General features: G+C 33.5%; 2 protein-coding genes across 2 annotated transcripts; both read left to right on the top strand.

Moving 5' to 3' along the window:
* The first annotated feature begins 1,869 nt into the window (after positions 1 to 1,869).
* Positions 1,870 to 2,619, top strand: LOC140892717 (PRA1 family protein B2-like). The gene has a single exon (XM_073301681.1). It carries the CDS (start codon positions 1,870 to 1,872, stop codon positions 2,524 to 2,526), a length of 657 nt encoding a protein of 218 aa, XP_073157782.1. The 3' UTR covers positions 2,527 to 2,619.
* Positions 2,620 to 5,870: 3,251 nt separating this feature from the next.
* LOC140889621 (uncharacterized) lies at positions 5,871 to 6,635 on the top strand. Its single transcript, XM_073297339.1, has one exon. The coding sequence runs from the start codon at positions 5,871 to 5,873 to the stop codon at positions 6,633 to 6,635; it is 765 nt and encodes a 254-aa protein (XP_073153440.1).
* The last annotated feature ends 15,599 nt before the right edge of the window (positions 6,636 to 22,234 follow it).

Below are 22,234 nucleotides of genomic sequence, written 5' to 3'. Positions count from 1 at the left end.
GAGAATATATGACTTGGTTCTAGTTTTGACAGCAAAATGAATTCTGCAGTATTCTGAAGAAGAAGATCCCGCTCGATCGGGTGAATATCACCGATCGAGCGAGGCCTGTTTTCTTGGGCAGAAAATATGAAATTTCTTGCTCGCTCGATCGGCTTCTTTTGCCCGATCGAGCGAGGCCAAAAGTAATGCAGACCCGAGAGAATGATTTTTCTTGCTCGCTCGATCGGCTGATTTTGCCCGATCGAGCGAGGCTCCGGATTTTAAAAAAAAAATTCTGCTTTTGATTTATTATCTTTTAATTGTTTGATTAATTATTTAATTAATCATTAGTTTCTCTAAGATGAGATTAGCAACCCGAGGTCCCCACACCACCCCACCGCGTCAGCCAACCGCGCGCGCGTGTGTGTTTGGTCCATCGACTAGCGTTTGCCTCTTTAAAAAATTTTGGTGCCCTAAGGGCCGAATCCCATAAGCGAAGGTTGGAACTAATAAGGAAGAGAATACATTGGTAGGTTTCCAATGTGGGACAAACAATTTTTCATTATGATCTCATATTATTCTTATTTCATTAAAATTTCCAACTTTTGCTTCACCTCGTCCTCTAAAGGTGCCTCTGACTCTTCCTCGTGTAGCGAATTATTCTTTACTTTCAAAGCATGTTCTTCACCATTTTTTTTCGAAACTTCTGTTCATGCACAATCAAAGAGCTCTAAAACTCATCATCCGTGAAAGAATCGATGTCCTTTGACGATCAATAGAGCAACAATGTACGTAGTTGAACTGCTCTATTAAGAAGCAGATTTTCTCCACCACTTTAATATCTGGCATGTCATCTCCAAAGTTCTGCATACTATTAGCAACCAACATAACTCTCGAGAAATAATCTGAAATTGATTCTCCAACCTTCATTTCCAGAACTTCAAAATCTCGTCGAAGTGCCTGGAGTTGTGCAAGTTGAACTCTTGCATTTCCTTGAAACTTTCTCTTCATTGAATCCCAAATTTGTTTGGGTGTGTCTTTTTTAGTATGGTCTTCAAGATTAATTTGTCAATGGACTGAAAAAATATATATATTTTTTCGCCATTAAATCCTTGAGCTTGAGCTCATCCAATTTTTTTTCTATGTAGCTGTCAAGACTTCTCCAATTGTACCCAATTTCGATGAGATTTCAACAATCCTTCGATCTAAAAAGATTTTCCATCAGTGTACTCCAATGATCGTAATCTCCTTCAAACTTGGGAATGCTAGGTTGAACAAAACCAATATATACTTCCTTCTACTGTCATCTTTGAATCACTCCCTAAGTGTTTCACTCATTCTCTCAAGTGTTTTACCCTTCCTCACGTTGGGATATTGCAGTTCTTAACCTTACCAGTCTCTCACGACCAGGCCTTTGTGTGAGGCTCTGGTACCAATTTGTAGGATTTAAACTGCATAGTAGTCCAATCGTCATGCTTCAATCGCCCTACCAAGTAGAGACAATTATTTTACCCAACACTAATGTCAAATTAATTTTGAAGAAATTGATGTGTAGCAAGAAGATCTTGAAAGTCAGCTCATACATTTCAAATTTATATACTAATCTCTCAAGTTCTTTTATGAACTCCAAATCTCATCCCAAGTGTTCAATATATAATAAATTCATTTAAAAACGGAAGTACGAGGAATGCTTTTAGTTAAAAACTTTTAGCATGTAAATCTATCAATTTATAATAAAAAAAATTATTTAGTAATTATAATAAATTTACTGTTAATTAAAATGTTTTAAAAAATACTTTTAAGAAATTATTTTTTCAATGAATATCCTTACATGTTGGCGAAAAGGTATCATCAAATGAAAATATAGGATGGAAGAGTAACATTGAAACCATGGCAAATTCTTCCCCATCAATTCTACCTCTTCCCAATCCGCAACAACCCGCCACCGCGGACACCCAACAATCCACCTCCGCCGTGCGTTCATTCTTCTCCGGCATATCCGAAAGAGTCCGATCCGGCCTCTCCAACCGCCGCCCCTGGTCGGAGCTCGTTGACCGCTCCGCCTTCTCCAAGCCAGAATCATTATCCGATGCCACCATCAGAATCCGAAAAAACTATCCATATTTTCGCGTTAATTACATCGCCATCATAACCATCGTGCTCATCGTCTCTTTTTTGACGAATCCTTTTTCTCTCATCCTCTTATCCGGCCTCCTCGCCGCATGGCTATTCCTCTACCTTTTACGCCAATCATCCGATCCTCCGCTCACCTTATGCGGCCGCCATTTTTCGGATGGCCAAGCGCTGATCTTCTTGATCGTATCGACTATAATCGTCATTTTCCTAACCAGCGTTGGATCAGTTCTGGCATGGGCTCTTATGGTTGGTGTGGTCATTGTTTGCTTGCATGGTGCTTTTAGGGATCCTGAAGATCTTTTCATCGACGAGCAGCTGGAGCCAAATAGAAGCGCTACCGGATTCCTTCCTTTTTTCGCAGGAGCGAAAGCAGCCGTTACTCAGTACTCCCCGGTGGCTGCCAGGGTTTGAGGAGGAAATTAATGAAGGAATACATGCAACAATTTATTTTAGTTTCTTTAGATTAATTTGAGGGAAAAATTCATATATTTTATTATTAATAAATGTATAGATTCCATATATATGATTTTGATCGTTTCATGTGTTTTGATTTGTCGATCGATGAATTTGATATTTCTTCTTGTCATGAATCTCCTTCTTCTACCTGGAAGATTTGCTTTCTGGTGAATGCATGCATGCATGGTCGATATATATATATATATTATGTTATTTTATTTGCTTGCATCCGTCGTCACTTTATTAATTTGTTGAGTTTATAACTTCAAAAAAAATTCAACGTTTATACATTGTTGGTATATACATATACTTTGGAATTTGAATAAGCATAATTTTTTTGGGTGAAAAATACGAGTATATTAAGTTGTTTATACTAGGGTATTCAAAATTTAGTATTCCCGATATATTGAATGCTATTCTTTCCATGCGAACAAGGTAGGTACGTAGCACAAACTCACTTCTATTCTTTTTTAAAAAAATCTTAAATTATATTTTTTAATCATATCACTTGCATGTTTTTCATTTATTTTATTATGTTATCGGTCAAATTCATGATCTTAGTCCATTAATATGTTGTTTTTTCAATTTCTATCTGTTTTCAACGAAGTATTGACGTTATACTGATAAATCGTATCGTGTCATTAGAAAAATGATGGTAGCGCCAAAAAGTGCTGATGTTTACAATGTCACATCAACATTTCAATGAAATAACTAAAATCGAGAAAAAAAATTTCGTAAATTCATTAATTAATTAGAATGTAAGTTGACCGATAATAAGACTAAGAATGAAAAATGTGTCAGTTACCATTCTTTTCTATTATGTCAGTGGATGATTATATAAATATATATATATAATGTAGAAACGCATATTGAGTTCTATATTCCTAAAAACAATAACCAAAAAAAAAAAATGAATATGTCTTCAATTTGTTTTTTCAGTATTTGATACGAAGAGTCGAATCACTAGCCCAATATAATGTTTTCAAAACTGAATTTACATGGGCCACCTAATTTTTTTCCTACATTATTTTTTGAACTTTTTTGGTCAAAAAGTTGTACAAGTTTCATAGAGCTGTACTTGTGTTCGATAGCCCGAGGCAAAAAATAAAGATCGGACCCTCTTATTACGATAAATAGTTTTAAAGTTCAGTTCGTAAATAAAAATATACTAAATAATAAGTAGATATATCGGAAATAATATATTACATAAATAAATAGTTAGCCAATATTTGAAATAATTAAATAAATACTATCATCTAACTGTTTTAGAAAGAAAAATATCTATCAAATCTTTATAATCCAATTATCAACAATATAGTTTTTTTTTATGCAACTGTTATTGATATGATTAACAAAACATTATAGCAATATAAGTATTTTGAAATAATCATTCAATTTTTCAAACAAAGTAATTGCATATCAATTGCTCTTTTTCACTAATATGTTAACTAACATCTTATGGCCATCAACTTCAAACAATACTCATCATCATTAATGTATGAATATATATCATGACTCAAAAATTGTTGAAACTTCATAAAAAAACTTTATCCAACTAGTTAAAAACTCACTCTTTTAACTTTTTAAAATTCAACAAAAATCCCGAAGTCTATTTATATTTTATTTAAAATTTATTAAATATTACTAAATTCAAAGTATGAGCAAAACCAACAAGAAAAATTTATTAATGTAGAATTCAAAAAAAAATCATGTGAACACAAAGAAATCCTAAATTATTTTACTATGACTATGAAATATCAACCACGACGATTTTCAATTTTATGTTGCCAAGATTTCAATAAAAAAAATATTGAGAATTGGGTCGAAGGGGCTAAAATATTGGAGTGTCTGTGAATTAGGATTGCACATATGATATTAATTAATTGAGTTTTCAAACCAATACAAAAAAAAGAGCTAAAATAATAATCTTATTAACACATCTCTCAAACTCAACATATACATCTAATAAAAAAAATGGGCCCTCTATTGGGCCCGGCCTTGAGACGATGGCCTCTCTCGCCTTACATAAGGACCGGCCCTAGTTTCATATGATACTGCAAAATATCGATAATATGTTAAACATTTAATTGATAATTTCTCGTTGAGTGATGGTAAGTTTGAATCTTGTACATAGGGAGAGCAACAATGGCTAGATTTTCCCACAAATGTTCGATCCCACTCTACGTACTCAAACGAAAGGCCTACTAGATTTTAACCATATTTATATATATATATATATATTTCTCTTTTGTAAATAAATATTATTCTTATTCTAAAAAAATAATTTATTCTAGTAATAATAATATGTATTTTTTTCAAAATAATAATAATAATAATATGTAACGCACGTCAATAATGACAATTGGGAAATCTTTTCTGATCAAGAAAGCCAATCTATTTTAAGATTACATTGGAAAATTCTTGATTTTGATTTGACCCCGGATGATTTCTGGGCCTGAACCAAAAACTAATGGATATGTAATTTATTGGGGACTAGATTTTAGACAAAACTTGATATTTTGAAGTCCTAAATTCATTACAAAACCAAGTTAAAGATATGTAGTACAAACTATATATGTTACATCCGGTGAATTCATCAAGTGGATCTTGGTCATTCATTGAGCATATATTTGGGCTCCATGCCCAAATCATGAATGACAGATGCTGTATCGGATAAATTTCAACCGATGTTGCATAATCCATGCAGTTCAAGATATATATCTTATGTACTATTTATTAAATTATAGTTCCTTGGATTAACACTTTTATGTCATGGTTTAATTTTTGAAATACCGCTCCTCCCTATATAGATGTCGTCAATTTTGTAGAGTTAATATCTTATTAATGGATGGGCTAATTTAGTAAGAAATTAAGTTGGTGCATTTTACATCCGTTAAACTACATGCATGTTGGAGTTATTAGTTGTATTATAATATTATCTTTATTAGTGTTTAAGGGTATTTTAGTCTATTTCTTTTTATTGTAATCCCTAGTTATAAATACTCTTTATTGTATTCTGATTCATCATGCAAGTCAATAAGAAATCCCTAGCCTCCTTTTTTTTCTCTATGTCATCATGGTATCAAAGCCTAGGTTTATGGATTCTCCTTGTTTGATTGAAAAAGTTATAATCCAATCCACAACATTGTTGGCCATTTAGCGGTTGATTTTGGTATTTCCGTTTTTCCTTTGATTTGTTCTCGCTCGCGTTGGTTTGTCTGGATTCGGTTAATTTTGGGAATTTCGAATCCGTTGATTTCGGTTTTGGGGTTTTTTTTTGTATTTGTGCCTCTTTCATCATGGTTAGTCGTAAGGATGATTCACTTCAGTCGATTAGTGTTCAATTGGATGGTAAAAACTATACGTATTGGAGCTACGTTATGAAGAATTTCTTGCGTGGAAAAACTCTGTGGAGCTATGTTACAGGTGTACGTATTAAACCTACAGACGAGACGGCAACCAACTATGCGAACTTGGTCGACAGTTGGGAGGCTGATAATTCGAAGATTATTACGTGGATTAACAATTCTGTTACCCACTCCATTGGCGTTCAGTTGGCTAAGTATGAGACGGCTAAAGAGGTCTGGGATCATCTGGCTAGATTGTACACACAGTCTAATTTCGCCAAGCAGTATCAGTTGGAGACCGATATTCGCGCACTTCAGCAGAATGATATGAATGTTCAGGAGTTTTATGCTGCCATGACTAATCTTTGGGATCATTTGGCTCTCACTGAGTCTGCAGAGCTGCGAATATTTGAACCATATTTGGCTCGTAGAGAAGAACAACGTCTGGTACAGTTTTTGATGGCTCTTCGAAATGATTTCGAGGGATTGCGTGGGACAATTCTACATCATTTTCCTCTTCCGTCTGTTGATTCTGTGGTTAATGAACTGTTAGCAGAGGAGATTCGGCTTAAGTCTAAAGCAGATAAGGGGTCTGTCACACCTACAACTCTATCTGTCTTTGCTGCTCCACGACAGTCTCCGCCTAGCAACCAAAATAGACCACCTCCTAAGGTTTCTTCGGATGAATGTGCTTTCTGCAAAGAAAAGGGTCACTGAAAGGCTCAGTGTCCGAGATTGTTGGGTAAAGGAAAGCAACAACAGCAACAACGACCACCTCAACCACCACGCCCGCCACAGACTGCTCCATGGTCGTATCGCCCACCTTAGGCCAACAATGTAGTTGCTTCCCCGTCCTTGAATCCACATATGTTGGAGCAGTTTCAACAGTTCCTTGCTTCCCATCCTCATGTCATGTCTGCCTCCTCTCATAAAGGTTTGTCCTTGTCCGATAATTCAGGTAAATCATCTCCCTGTAGATCTTAGACTCAGGTGCTCTCATCATATGTCTCCTGATATTGATTCTTTTGTGTCTGTTCTGCTCCATCTTTGTCTGTCATGAACGCCGATGGTACTCCAATGCCATTGGTAGGAATTGGCTCTGTTCACACATCTAGTTTATCACTTTCAAATGTATATCACATTCCTAGTCTAACTTTAAATCTGCATCTGTTGGTCAATTGTGTGATTCGGGTCTCTCAGTTCTTTTTACCTCTACCAATTGTTGTGTTCAGGACACGCGATCTCAGAAGGTGATTGGGACAGGCCTTAGGGAAGGGGGACTCTATGTCTTGAATGAGCTAAAAGTATCAGATGTTGTTGCATCTAGTGTGGATTTGTCGTCTTTTCGTTTGAGTCGTTCGTCTTCTGATTTTTATCTTTGGCATTCTCTTTTAGGTCATGTTTCTAGGTCTCGTTTAAATTTTTTGGTGCCTACAGGAGTTTTGGGTCATTTGGACAGTCATGATATTTCTGATTGCAGTGGTTGTAAACTGGATAAATTTTCAGCCTTGCCTTTTTATAAAAGCATTTCATTTTCAATTGCGCCATTTGATCTTGTGCATTCTGATGTGTGGGGACCTTCTCCTGTATACACCAAAGGAGGTTCCAGATATTATGTTTCCTTTATTGATTATTTCACTCGTTATACTTGGGTTTATCTTATGAAACGCAGGTCTGATTTCCTTACCATATTCCGTAACTTTAGAGCACTTGTGAAAACCCAACACTCATCTGTCATTAAATGTTTTCGGTGTGATTTGGGGGGTGAATACACTTCTAACAATTTTTCTCAGTTACTTGCTTCTGATGAGACTATCCACCAAACCTCGTGTACAGATACTCCTCAACAAAATGGTGTTGCTGAAAGAAAACATCGTCATCTTGTTGAAGCAGCTCGTTCGTTCATGTTGTCAGCCGAGGTTCCTAGTGTGTATTGGGGGGAAGCAGTACTTACGGCTGCTCATGTAATCAACAGAATTCCAATATCTCATAATTCAGGTTTGTCCCCGTTTGAAAAGTTGTATGGTCATTCACCTGATTATTCCTCGTTGCGCGTCTTTGGTTGTACTTGCTTTGTTCTTCGACCACAAGTTGAGCGTAATAAATTGTCTCCCCGGTCCGCCTTATGTTTTTTTTTGGGTTATGGTGTTGGTCAAAAGGGATATCGTTGTTTTGATCCAGTTAGTCAAAAATTGTATGTCTCGCGTCATGTTGTGTTTTTAGAGCATATTCCATTCTTCTCTGTTCCTGCTAGTTCACATCATATGACACCGTCAGATCTAGTTCGTATTGATCCTTTCGATGCTGAACCCAATGAAGCTCTATCTGATACTTTGGTTCACGAGGCATCCACCTCACATTCCCCTGCTCCTACGACCACCCAATTGTCGGATGCGATTGCGGATGTTCCTCTTCTGCGTCAGTCCACTCGCACTCGTAAGTCTACTAAACTCCCCGATTTTGAGTACTCCTCTTATTTTACTTCATTTGCTTCCTTCGTTGCCTCTGTTCATTGTCTTTCTGAGCCTTTGTCCTATAGAGAGGCAATTCTTGATCCCCTTTGGCAGGCTGCTATGGCTGAGGAACTTACTGCTCTACACCAGACTCATACATGGGATTTAGTTCCGCTGCCATCCGGAAAACATACCATTGGTTCTCGTTGGATCTACAAGATTAAAATCAAATCAGATGGATCCATTGAGCGATACAAGGCTCGACTTGTTGCTAAAGGCTATTCCCAAGAGTATGGCATGGATTATGAAGAAACGTTTGCCCCTGTTGCAAAAATGACGACTGTTGGCATTCTGATCGCAGTTGCTTCCGTTTGCCGATGGAGAATATCTCAGTTGGATGTCAAGAATGCTTTTTTGAATGGTGACCTTCATGAAGAAGTTTATATGATGCCTCCTCCTGGTGTCGCTCATCAGCCTGGTGAAGTTTGCAAGCTTCGCAAAGCTCTTTATGGTCTCAAACAAGCACCACGTGCCTGGTTTGAGAAGTTTTCTATGGTGATCACTTCACTTGGCTTCCTTTATAGTCACCATGATTCGGCTTTATTTGTCAAGCGTACAAGAATAGGTCGTATTCTCTTATCCTTATATGTTGATGACATGATCATTATGGGTGATGATTATGATGGTATTGCATCTTTGAAATCTGAGTTGGCACGTTGCTTCGCTATGAAAGACTTGGGTATGCTACGTTATTTTTTGGGAATTGAGGTTGCATATTCTCCAAAAGGCTATCTCTTATCTCAATCAAAATATATAGCTGATTTGTTTGAGCATGCTCGAATTACTAACAATAGGACTGTTGATACTCCCCTTGAGACCAATGCTAGATACTCTCCGTCGGATGGCACTCCTTTGGCAGATTCCAGTCTCTATCGTACCATTGTCGGAAGCCTGGTTTATCTTACCGTGACTCGCCCAGACATTGCACATGTTGTTCATGTGGTTAGTCAATTTGTCACTGCCCCTACTACAGTTTATTGGGCTGCCGTTCTTCGTATTCTCAGGTACCTTCGGGGCACTCAGTTTCATAGTCTCTTGTTTCCTTCTACGTCTTCGTTAGAGCTGCGGGCTTACTCTGACGCGGATTGGGCTGGTGATCCTATGGACCGCAAGTCGACCACTGGATTTTGTATTTTCCTTGGTGACTTGCTTATTTCGTGGAAGAGCAAGAAACAAGATGTCATCTCTCGGTCTTTTACTAAATCTGAGTATCGTGCAATGGCCTCAACTACCTGTGAAATTGTTTGGTTGCGTCGGTTGCTTGCTGATATGGGTATTTCTCTTTGTCACCCTACTCCACTACATTGTGATAATCAGAGTGCTATTCAGATTGCACGAAATTCAGTCTTTCATGAACGAACCAAACATATCGAGATTGATTGTCATGTCACTCGCCACCACCTGCAGATCGGCACCATCACATTGCCATTCGTTCCTTCTTCTCTGCAGATTGCTGATATGTTTACAAAAGCACACCCGGCTTTGTGCTTTCGTTTCCTGTCTGACAAACTCTCAATGCTTATCGCTGTAGCATCGTGAGTTTGAGGGGGGATATTAGTTGTATTATAATATTATCTTTATTAGTGTTTAAGGGTATTTTAGTCTATTTTTTTTCATTGTAATCCCTAGTTATAAATACTATTTATTGTATTCTGATTCATCATGCAAGTTAATAAGAAATCCCTAGCCTCCTTTTTTTCTGTATGTCATCAGGAGTCAGAAGGAAGATTGTTAAGCCCAAAAAGGGACTCACAAATTTCCAAGCTCACAAATCATCTTAAGAAATCTATAAATATAGATAAATCCTCTCCATTTTCAAGAAAAAAAACTTTTCATTGATTTACTATTCGAGAACTCTTATTTTTTTGGATAATCTTATTTGGCCATTGCCTGATAGTTATCCTCGATGGCTTTAATGTTCTTTCGTCACATATATAATTGCTAAATATTAGCTAATCACCCGGATTAGTTCAGAGTTGACCCTCCGGATCTTCTCATCAGTTACCATCCTAATCGAATAATTTTATTTGTTCACTATAATAAATAGCTTGTCATCTGGTCTCAATCTCAACTGATACCCCATGAATGGGCCCATCATATGTTTAGGCCCAATTGGGGTCCATAGCCAAGACACAAGGCCCAGGTTCAGGTCTAAGTGTTAAGATTGACCCATAGAGGTAGGTGGTTGAGGCGAGGCATGTTGGAGTTGGAGCTGAGGATGATCCTAAGAGTTGAGGAGTAGAGGGAGGTGAAAATGTGATGAGGTGAGGTGAGGTGTGGATGAGCCTGTGATGAGGTGAGGTGTGGATGAGCCTAGGAGTTAAGGATGACGATGGCGGAGGAGAGTAGCCAGGGTAGAGCATACCTAAGGAGGATGAGCTCTTAGCTTAAGATTCGTCTCAAGGGCAAGACCTCTTAGCTTCAGTCTCGCCTCAAGGGCGAGTCCCGGATGAACAAGCGCGTGAGTCTCACTCACGTTGTCCCCTACGGAATGTGTGTGGTCCCATACCTTCTACTTTATAAATACCGAGTTTGCTCACTTTATTTGCAACTCATTACTTTCATTTTTTAGGGGCGCCAAAGCTCTCCTATTCACTCATATATTTCCGACTTTGACTTGAGGGTCGGAGGGGCTACGCCGGGACACTCTCCCGGCCCCCTCTAACACTCTTTGCTTGGTTTTAGGTTCGCCTACGGACTTGGAGCATTGGGCTTAGGTTGGACTCAGGTCATCAAATTTTAGTGAGTATCATCAACTATAGTAAAAACTAATTTTATAATAACATAATGCGTGCACGAGTACTCTAGAAGTTTATTATGGTTGGGGGATCATTTTATGGTTTGGGACCCGTAGCTGCTATTGACGCATATTGGGTAAACTTCGCATTAATACAATAGAATGTAAATCATATTAATCAAATAAACAATACTGGACATGAAAATTAGGCTAGTCAGATAAACTAGCTATCTGTGGACAGGCCATGTGAAACATGTTAATCCAACGAAGTGTTGGATAGGGGAATTGCAAGTGCTCACCTACAAGCTACACCACCAACTTGGACACTCATTAAGACGTTTCTTTTTATTTTTTTATATATTAAATGAGGGTCAAGTGTTTTTTCGTTATCACAACAAAGAAATCATTTCTATGATTAAGAGATTTATGTCGTTATTAAAGAAGTCGTTTATATGATTGAGATTAGAAATAGAAATTGACGTTTCGTTTTGGAAGATGCTTTTGTCGTTGAAAAGATATGATATTATTTGTAAGTAATATTTTATTTTATTTTATAAGTATCATGCATTAAAATTAAGTAAAAAAACCAGTCAAAGCTTTTATAATTTTAAAAATTAACTCTATAATCATTTATGTATTAGATCATATATTTATTATTATTATGAAAAGTATACAAATTTATAACTCATTGTTACATGCATTAAGATGAAAATGATTTAGTTAAACATATAAAAACACGAACGAATGACATAGACAAAAAGAATATATATATATATATATATATATATATATATATATATATATATATAGTTATTTGCACCAAACACCCCTGTGAAATATTAAAAATGCACACTTTTCTCCTGTGAAATTTTAATAGGCATCTTCAACCCTAACCTTTTAAAAAATTAGCACACTCGCCCTTCAGATGAGTGATTGTTTCACACGCCCCCCTCATGCGACTGGGCAAGGATTTTGATATTTATTTTTGCATCAAATACCCCTGTGAAATATTAAAAATTCATATTTGACCCATCTGAAAATAATTTTTAAATTTATTCAACCCATAATACACAATTTTTATTAAAATCTAATTATAAAATATTTATCAAACACTTTTCGTTTTATTAATTTTATTTTGAATTTTAAATTTATTATGATTATATAATAATTTTCTAAAAAATATTATTATTTTATCTTGTTATCATTATTTTATTAAACTTTCTTCTTGTTTCCAACTTCTCAATTAAAAATGCATTCATAAACGGGATTTAAATACCTAAAAGTACCAAAATATTAAATCAAAATCATAATTTCATGCATATTACTTTTCAATTTAGTATTATATATTTTTGAACCAAAATCTAAATTTTTTAAAATGAATTGCAGAATTTGCATTAAATAATAATACACAATATTTATTAAGATCTAATTATAAAATATTTTTCAAAAATTTTTAATTTTATTTATTTTTATTTTTAAATTTAAATTTTTAATTTTTAATTAATTTATTTCTAAAAAATTATTTTTTTTATCTCGTTATCATTATTTTATCAAATCACTCCGTGTTTTCAACATTTTCATTAAACATGATTCATAAATAAGGATTTAAATATCTAAAAATACCAAAATATTGAAGCAAATGATAATTTCATTAATGTTACTTTTTTTATTTAGAATTATATAAGCATGTTATTTTTTATTATTTATTACAGATTGTGCAATGCATATTCTCGAAAAATTTAAATTTTGGTTAAATAATATATAGTCCTAAATCGAAAAAGCAATATGTTTGAACTTATCGGTTTAGTTCAATATTTTGGCACTTGAAATTATTTAAATACTTGTTTATGAATGCATGTTTAATAGAAAAGTTGAAAACATGAAGAAAGTTTAATAAAATAATGATAACAAGATAAAACAATAATATTTTTTAGAAAATAATTATATAATCATAATAAATTTAAAAATAAAAATAAAATTAATAAAACAAAAAGTGTTTGCTAAATATTTTATAATTAGATTTTAATAAAAATTGTAATTATGGGTTGAATATATTTAAAAATTATTTTCACAGGGGTCAAATATGCATTTTTAATATTTCACAGGGGTATTTGGTGCAAAAAAAATATCAAAATCTTTGCCCAGTCGCATGAGGGGTTCGTGCGCAACAATCACTCATCTGAAGGGGCGAGTGTGCTAATTTTTTAAAAGGTTAGGGTTGAAAATGCCTATTAAAATTTCACAAGGGAGAAGTGTGCATTTTCAATATTTTACAAGAGTGTTTGGTGCAAATAACTCTATATATATATATATATATAAATGAGTTTTGCTATGCTGTCTGATAAGCACAAATTCTATAGCTTATTTGACATTTTATTTTATCGTATTTGTGCTTATCTGAAATTTTTATTTCGAGTTTTGTGCCTAAATCGTTATAATTTTATGTGTTTGTAGGTTTGACTAAAATTTGAGAAATTTTAAATATTGAAAAAAAAAAAGTCAAACAATGCGATGCCACGTCGGAACTTGGCCGAAAAACACGAAAAAATCATAAGACGCCAAGAGGATTGAAGAGAAGGAAAATGCACGGACCCCGTGCAGCTTCTGGAAGGGGGTTCGTGCATGTTTGTTAGAAGAGAAATTTTCCCAGTTTAATGTCCAGACCCCGTGCCTCTCCTGGATCAACCTCCGTGCATAAGTATTGTGAAGAATCCCGAGACAGAAGACATCCGGAGGTGTGAACGGACCCGTGTCCGGGGTCCGTGTGGTTACTGTTCACAATATGAAAAAAATACCCGGAGGTCTGCACGAATGTGGTCCAGAGTCCGTGCACTTCGCGGATTTGGAAAAAATTATATTACCAAAATTTTGAAATTTCGAGACTCTTGTTATTTTGGGCAATATTGAATACTTATTGGGACGAAAAGTAAGTTTTTTTGAGGGAGATATAAAAGAGAATCAAGCCCTAACTTGGGAATACTTTGGACTTTTGACGTTTTGCCAGATTTTGGAACTGACGGTTGAGAGCTTGAAAAAGAAGAAACGAAGAACGCAAGCAAGATTCGGCACCATCGCTGAGATTTTATTTATTCTTCTCTTTCTGATTTATTTATGATGTATTCGAACATGAGATTTTTGTCTCATTTTGATATTATGGAGTAGTCGTCTTTTGACCGGGGCCACGATAGGGCCAAACTATTGATTTTTTGTTCATGCAATGGATTGATCGATGTTTTGATTTATTTTATGTTTATTGATTAATATTCGTGCATAATTCTTGCTTTTAATCTGGCCAATTAATTGCATATTTGTTGTTTGATCTGGACTTGAAAAATAAGAGATTGAAATTAGCTTCAAAAATATTAATCAACACATGATTAAATCGACTAGAAATAGTATTCGGTAATTTCAGTGTACGATTTTAGGCGAAAGCTAAAATTCCATAACTCGTGAATGCGTTTTTGTTTAATTAAATTCAATTAGAAATAATTGTACTGTTAAATGAAAATAAGATTGTTAATTCTGGAAATAGAGATTAATAATTATTCTAGGAAATTTCGTCTTGAATATGAATGATTCTTGCTTGATTAAATCCAATACGTGGCAATTATTGATGTTTGGTACCGTTGTGTATTCCTGGTCATTTTCTTGAAATTTGAATCCGTCTTAAAATTATTTTGCTCTTTAATTTAATTAAAATATTTGCTTTTGAATAATTTAGTTTATTTTAATTAGTAGTTAATTCATAAAAATCTCTCATTTTATTTAGCCTAGATTAAATCGGATAATTTATATCTTAGCATTTAAACGATAGTCTCTGTGGGATCGAGTTGAACTCTATCCAACTATATTATAACTTGACCTAGTTCACTTGCTAGAATTTCCCAACCAAAATCGTCGGTCAAGTTTTTGGCGCCGTTGTCGGGGACTAATTTTTAACTATTAGGATCGATAATTTATTTGAGACTAGGTTTATTTTATTTTGTTTAATTTTTTTAATCTAGTGGTTGATTTGTGCACTTTATTTTTTATTTCAGAAGTATATCTCATGTTATATGAGTCGTGCTCGAGATATTGAAAACCTCATACCACTTGACTTGGAAATTGAAAGCACTCTTCGTCGCATACGTAGAGATCGAAGGCAGAATAATTTGGCTCTTGATTTTGAATCTGAAGAGGAGTTTGAAGATATGGTCGAAGACGAGAATAACCGCACTCTGATGGACCTTCATCGACCATTGGTTGGAGGATACGGATCCAGCATTGTTCGCCCTGCAGTTCAGGCGAACACTTTTGAGCTTAAACCATCCATTATCCAGATGATTCAAATGCAAGTCGGATTTGGAGGGGCACCTTCTGAGGATCCAAATTCTCATCTGGTGAAATTCTTGTCAATCTTTGACACCTTCAAATTCAATGGAGTGACTAGTGATGCTATTCGGCTGAGACTATTTTCATTTTCTCTACAAGGAGAAGCGATTGAGTGACTTCGAGATTTGCCAGAAGGATCGATTACTACCTGGGATGGTCTGGTTGAAGTCTTCATGCACAGGTATTTTCCACCAACCAAAGTTACACAGTTGCGGAATTGAATGCAGCTTGGACAAGGTTTAAAAAGATGTTGAGAGTGTGTCCAGTACGGGGCTATCAGTAGGCCAACAAGTAGAGAATTTCTACTATGGAGTTGATTCATTTGTGCGTTTTAATCTTGATGCAGCTGCCAATGGCAGCCTCTATAGAAAGACTCCTACAGCAGCACTTGAAATCATATCAAATATGGCTGAAAGCAATGTTGGTTGGCAAGACAGAAAAGAAGGTCGGATTTCTTGAGATGGATGCTCTGACAGCGATTACAGCGAAACTTGATGGACTGACCTTTCAAGTGTCTCAACTGCAAGATAATAAATCGGCACCAGTAAAACCAGTGAATCAAGTCCAAGGAAGCACTGAAGCATTTGAAGAATCAACGAGTGGAATTCCATTCATGCCAGATACAACTTTTGATGGGATTCCAGTTTTTGAAGGAGATTCGGTGAATTATGTGGGGAACCCAGGGCGACAACAATATAATCCATTCAGTTTCTCATATAATCCGGGTTGGAGAAGTCACCCGAATTTTGGGTAGAAACAGGCTGATAATTCTATCGAGCCTCAATATTTCAATCCTTCTCAACAGCCTACACAGCAAAGGTCCCCTCAGCAAGCAGTTAGACCTATTGTGAGGCGGCTAGGAGGTTTGGAGATTGGAGATCTGCTCCATCTTCTTCAGAGTTTTTCCTTCTTTTCTTCTTTTTCTTTTTATTTTGAATTATTGTTTTCAATTATTGAGTAGATTTTATTCAATCAAGACGGCGTGATTGAGCCGAACAAATCTATGTAGAAAACTTGGATGTTTATTTGGGATTTATCATATTTGGTTTTATATTATTGATTATTAGATTTATATTTGTCTTGTGAATGATCTGACCAATTGTTTTCTCGCATGTTAATCGATTCCAAGTCGACAGAGGAAGAATTTATTTCGATCACTCTAATAATTAACACGAAGTAAAATTGACTAGAAATAGTATTCGATTTCATCGTGCGGTTTTAGGTGCAAACTAAATTCTCACAGTTGCTAAAGCATTTGAATTTGATTAGAATTGTGAAAAATTAATCCGTTAATATTTGAATAGGTTTAATTGTTCTAGAAATAAACCTTTAAACAAGTTAGGAGAATTCGCCGTAATATAAGATTAAATTTTAGTCCTGAATCGACTACATGCTACATGATTTGTTCGGTAGGTACGTGTGTCTTGGTTGTCTCGTTTTAATTATTTTTTTCTTTCAACTATTTTAATTCTTATTTTATATGCAGTTTTTATTTTAAATTCTTATTTTATTTAAATCAAATTTCTTTTTATGATTTTGTCTAGATTAAGTAAAATAATTAATTTTTGATAATTGACTACAGTCTCTGTGTGATCGATACTTGGACTCTCTGTCCACTTTATTATTACTTGGTCTAGTATACTTGCTAGTAAATACCGAATTAAGTGGTCACTGCCCATCTACCGTGTCCAACCAATATGTCCACAGTGATGTGATACTCAACTATTGGTTGCACAATTCATCACATCAAATAATTGAATGTCATCTCATGGTAGGTATATTGGTTGGGCAGGGTGGGCAGCATAACAAAACTGCTGCCCAACAACTATGCACAACTATGTGTCCATCATGTACAAGTCAACTCAGCTATTGTACTAGTCAACTCACTTATTGTACATGGTGGACACGGAATTGGGCATAGTTGTTGGACAGCATAACAAAACTCTATATATATATATATATATATATATATATATATATATATATATAAACAAGAGAAGAATCATTAAATCCGAAAGAGGACCTACAAAACAAATAATAATCTTGACTTGGAATTACATCAAAAGGTTGGAATGTTCAAATATTTACGTGTATAAACCACGCTCATCCACAAAATACAATGAATCGAATCTTTTGATAAGACTATCCAATAAATGCATTATTTAATTTAGGAGTTTGAATATTTATTTTTCTTTAATTAAAAGATTTCTATTTAGTCTCTAGTTAACGGTTAATGCAGATTGTTGAAAAGCAAAATTACATTTTGATATGTATATATTTTAGTTTTTTTTATCATGTTACCATTTAATTCACATTTCAATGCACTAATATGTTTTTTTTTCAATTTAATTATTTTTCTTCGAATTACCGACGTGACACATATGTTAATCAACACTTAGTAATGTATGATGACACATTATCATTTTCGAACCCAGGTGATCAACACTCCATTGAAAAAAAAGTTAAATTGAAGAAAATACAAATTAGTCAATTAAGATTGGAAAATGACCGGTAACAAGATCAAAAATGAAAAACATGAAATTTATGTCACCAAAAATGGAATTTCTTTTTATTCAAAATATAAGTTACAAGTGCTTTAACAAAATAAAATATTTTTCCACAAAAAATATGCTATAACCTTTTCACAATACAAATTATGAAATTATTATTATTATTATTATTTAATTACAATTTATATTTAGAAAAACACTTTTTATATTATCAAATTTACTGAATATAAGCAATTTGAAATGGAGATGTTTAAAGAGTTGGCAGACTTCAAAAGCCTAGAATGAGTACTGGGGGAAAAGACTGATCGAAGGGGCCATGCCCACAACTTGCATGAAATCGGGTATCACTCATTTCTCTAATAATTAATTTCAAGCTCCGTCTTTATTAGCAAACTAGGTACGCAATAATTATTAGCGTGCACAAATTTCTCACGTAATTAATTTTTTTTTAAATCTCTAAGCTTTTTTTTTGTTTAAAAAAATCTTTAAGATATTGATTATGATTAACAAATCATTTATTTACTTTCTAAATTTACTAAAATAAGTTTGTTGTAACAACTTTTATTGGATGAAATAAAGAATTAGTTTTGTCCATCCATTAAATTATCAAGTTAGCACTTTAAGGGGTTGGTGCTTTATAATAGCACACGCAACTGCATCTGTGATATAATATATGAATATTTATGAAATAATTTATTAATTAGTAGTTGAAAATTAATTATTAAAAAGGGAATACAACAATAATATGTTATATAATTAAATTAATATTTGAGATATAAACATTTGAAATTAATCATAGAATGAAACATGATGCGGATTGGTTGAAGAAAAGGTGGAAGATGTGAGTGGAAAGAAGAAATTGAGGAAAAGGTAGACATGTAAGCGTTAATTTACCAAAAGTTTACATAATCAAAGCAACAAAGTGAGGCGGTAACAAAAAAAAAGGTAGAATTAGAAGTCAATTTTTGGTGTGTTATCACACACCAAAAAATAGTTACTCTAAGACACCGAACTTTTATAAAAAAAATATAAATATATATATATATATCTATTCTATCTATTCTATTTAATAATAGTTATGGGTATCATAAAAATTGTTTTGGTATGCCAAGAACACACCAAAATATTCTTTCACAATTACCATTCATATTTTACGTTGATTTCTCCTTTTTAAATCTAAATATTTAAAAGTCTCTTATATTACTCTTCTCATCCCCAAACACTAACAAAAAAGACAACTCTCATTCTCGCCTCTCCACTACTTCACGTCTCACTTTGATAAATTAGTTCTTCAAATTTACTTCTTTATTACAAAAATTCAAAATTTAATCCATAATAATTAATTTTTCAGTACACACACAAAGCGTGTGCTTCGGTTACTAGTATATATAATAACACAGATTCCTTCTTCCCACGTGCCCACGAAACTTATTTTAAGGAAATGGAAATAAATAATGTTGAATTTAGATTTTGATATCCTAAATTCCTAATGCTTATTTGAATTTGAAATGTATCAGAAAAACAGTCCATCCATATTATAAATAAAGAAAATATACAAATCCATTGGGCAATCGCGTACCCATAAGTTTATGCAATCATAATATATACTAGTATTCCGACGCACGACTATCCAATTTTTAACTCAAAATAATAAATAATAATAATTAATAGTGAAATAAAAAAAAATCACATTTTTAAATAAATATCATAAAGAACAAAAAAAATATTATGAGAATAACAATTTCATAAATAAGTAGTTATTAATGAAAAAAATAAAATGACATTATTGTAATTAAATATATATTAAAGGGCTAATTAAAAGAGGGGTTGACCATACCAACATACGATAGTCGATAAATGAGATCCTACTTGTATAAGTAATGTCTCAAAGAGCATCTAATGGTGGAGATTTATCAATACATGTGAGGTCCATAATATTTTCAGTGGACCAATATATATTGATTAATTTTCACCCTTAGATGCACAATGAGGGCACTATCTATACAGGTAGATTGAAATGATCCCCAATATACCAACCCTCAACTTTAATAATATATATATATATATATATATATATATATATATATGCGATCATGTCCCTCCAGAAACATACTCTGATAAGTCTAAATGCAAGACATTGCTAGGACATGACATTCAGTGATACGAATTAATAAATTGTATATAACCGCACAAATCAAATTTACAAAAAAAAATAAGAGAGTTGATATTTACACTCTATTTTTTTTATTTATACTCCATTTGTGAATAAATTTTCACTCCACTTTATATATGAAATGGAGTATAAATAACACAAAATGGAGTGTAAATATCAACTCCTAAAAAATAAATCAATTTTAATTATTTTTCAAATGAGTGTCGACGCGACTCTGGAAAATGATTATATGACATTAAAAAATAATAATATGAAACCAGATGTTGTTGAAGTATACGATGTAACGTCAGTACCTTGGTTAAAAAAAACAAAAAACGATGAAAAAAGTGTAAATTAGTGAAACCGTCAATGGATAAAAAACATGATAACAAATATATATTTTTAAAACGTCAGTAAAATAAACAAAAATATTTTTGAATATTTGACTAAAACAATGAGAACATTGTATAGAGTCTATAGAATTCATCATCTTCGCATTCTAAATGGCCCCGGCTGGGTGTCCGTGCAGGAATTGGGGTTCCAAATTTTCATTTGTAAGTCCACAGTAGCTCATGATTTCAAGCATTAAATTCCTTGTAGTAGTAGTACCCCAAAATAATAATTAAGAAAACATTACATTGTCTGCATTCAAATTTTAATTTAAAATTTAAATATTTATAAAATTTATTATTGTGTTGTTCAAAATAATAATAATAATGGCTTTCAAAAAAAATAATAATAATGAGATTGTATTTGAATCTATTCTCAGATCATAATTTTGTTGTTTCAAAACAAGGAAATTTACATATTTTGTTTTGTTTTAATATTTCAAAATATATTCCCAATTATAAGTTTTAATTATATTTTCTTACGCTGGGCCAGTTTGGATACAAAAATCATTGGTTTTAAAAAAACACTTAAATAAGTCCAGATTTTTAAAGTGATTTTATTAAAAAAAAGAAGAAGCGATTTTAGCGTTTGGATAAATGTTGAAAAAAGTGATTTGTTAAACAAAAATAAAAGCAGAAGCCAAAAATTCAAAATTTATGACTTTTAAAAAAAATACTTAATTGGACTTAAATAAGTGTTTTTTTAAAAAACAGTTGTAACCAAACACTTAAGTTTATTAAAAAAACATTTTTTTAAAAAAATAAGTGTTTTTCTTTGGTTGAATTGGATTCTGTAACTAAACGCCCACTATCACTATTATAAACTTAAATGTGTTGATGTTTTGTGAACAACCCAATTACTAGAAAACTGATATTTTTACACTGCAACTCGTGCTCTTCGAACTCCATTTTATAAATGAAATGGAGCAAGATCAATAAAAATGGGAATGTGTAAGGTATAATAATATTCCTTTCAGAATGCACATAACACTGGCTAACAAATTATGTATTAAAATTTAAAACTTTGCACAAACTATTAAACTTAAATATCTTGCACCAAGGACCAATTAAGGTTCCAGATTTAGAGATAAGATCTCGAGTTCGAAACTCAATTGTAACAACAAACTCTTTCAGACTAAAAAAAAATCCAAATAATATCATATCTATTGTAAAACCAAATGAATTTCGAATAGTAAAACCATGCATACATCTTTTATACACACATTTTTTCAAGAAATAATCATCTCAAAACGTCGAAAATATATACTCATAAACCTTCAACCTAGTGCATATGATTAGTACAACTTCCTCACAAATAAAATAAAATATTATAAAGTATCTTAATTTTTACACGGTAGAATATGAAAATTGTTCACCTCAATGATATTAATGCAAAATTCCACGAATACGAAAAAACCCGTGAAACTCAGGATGGATAGCGCCATGGATACCTATGCATCACTGCCGCCACGGTGAGATAATCTGCGGCGCTATCCCTCCCGAGCTTTATGGGTTCTCCATACTTCTAAGCGACTGATTGATGAAATGTTACTGAGAATTTTTGCATGCGAGAAGAGAAATTTAATGGGGATGAAGGGTACTGAATGAGCAATTAATGCAAAATGGGACCGTATATTTATAGGA

Source organism: Henckelia pumila, chromosome 3 (assembly GCF_033568475.1).
Source record: "Henckelia pumila isolate YLH828 chromosome 3, ASM3356847v2, whole genome shotgun sequence".
NCBI lineage: Eukaryota > Viridiplantae > Streptophyta > Magnoliopsida > Lamiales > Gesneriaceae > Henckelia > Henckelia pumila.
Note: the sequence above shows the minus strand (reverse complement) of the source record. Positions and strands in the feature narration are given on the sequence as shown.

Excerpts from the sequence above, each read along its gene's own strand:
- LOC140889621 (XM_073297339.1), top strand. The coding sequence starts at position 5,871 with ATGGTTAGTCGTAAGGATGATTCACTTCAGTCGATTAGTGTTCAATTG.
- LOC140892717 (XM_073301681.1), top strand. The coding sequence starts at position 1,870 with ATGGCAAATTCTTCCCCATCAATTCTACCTCTTCCCAATCCGCAACAA.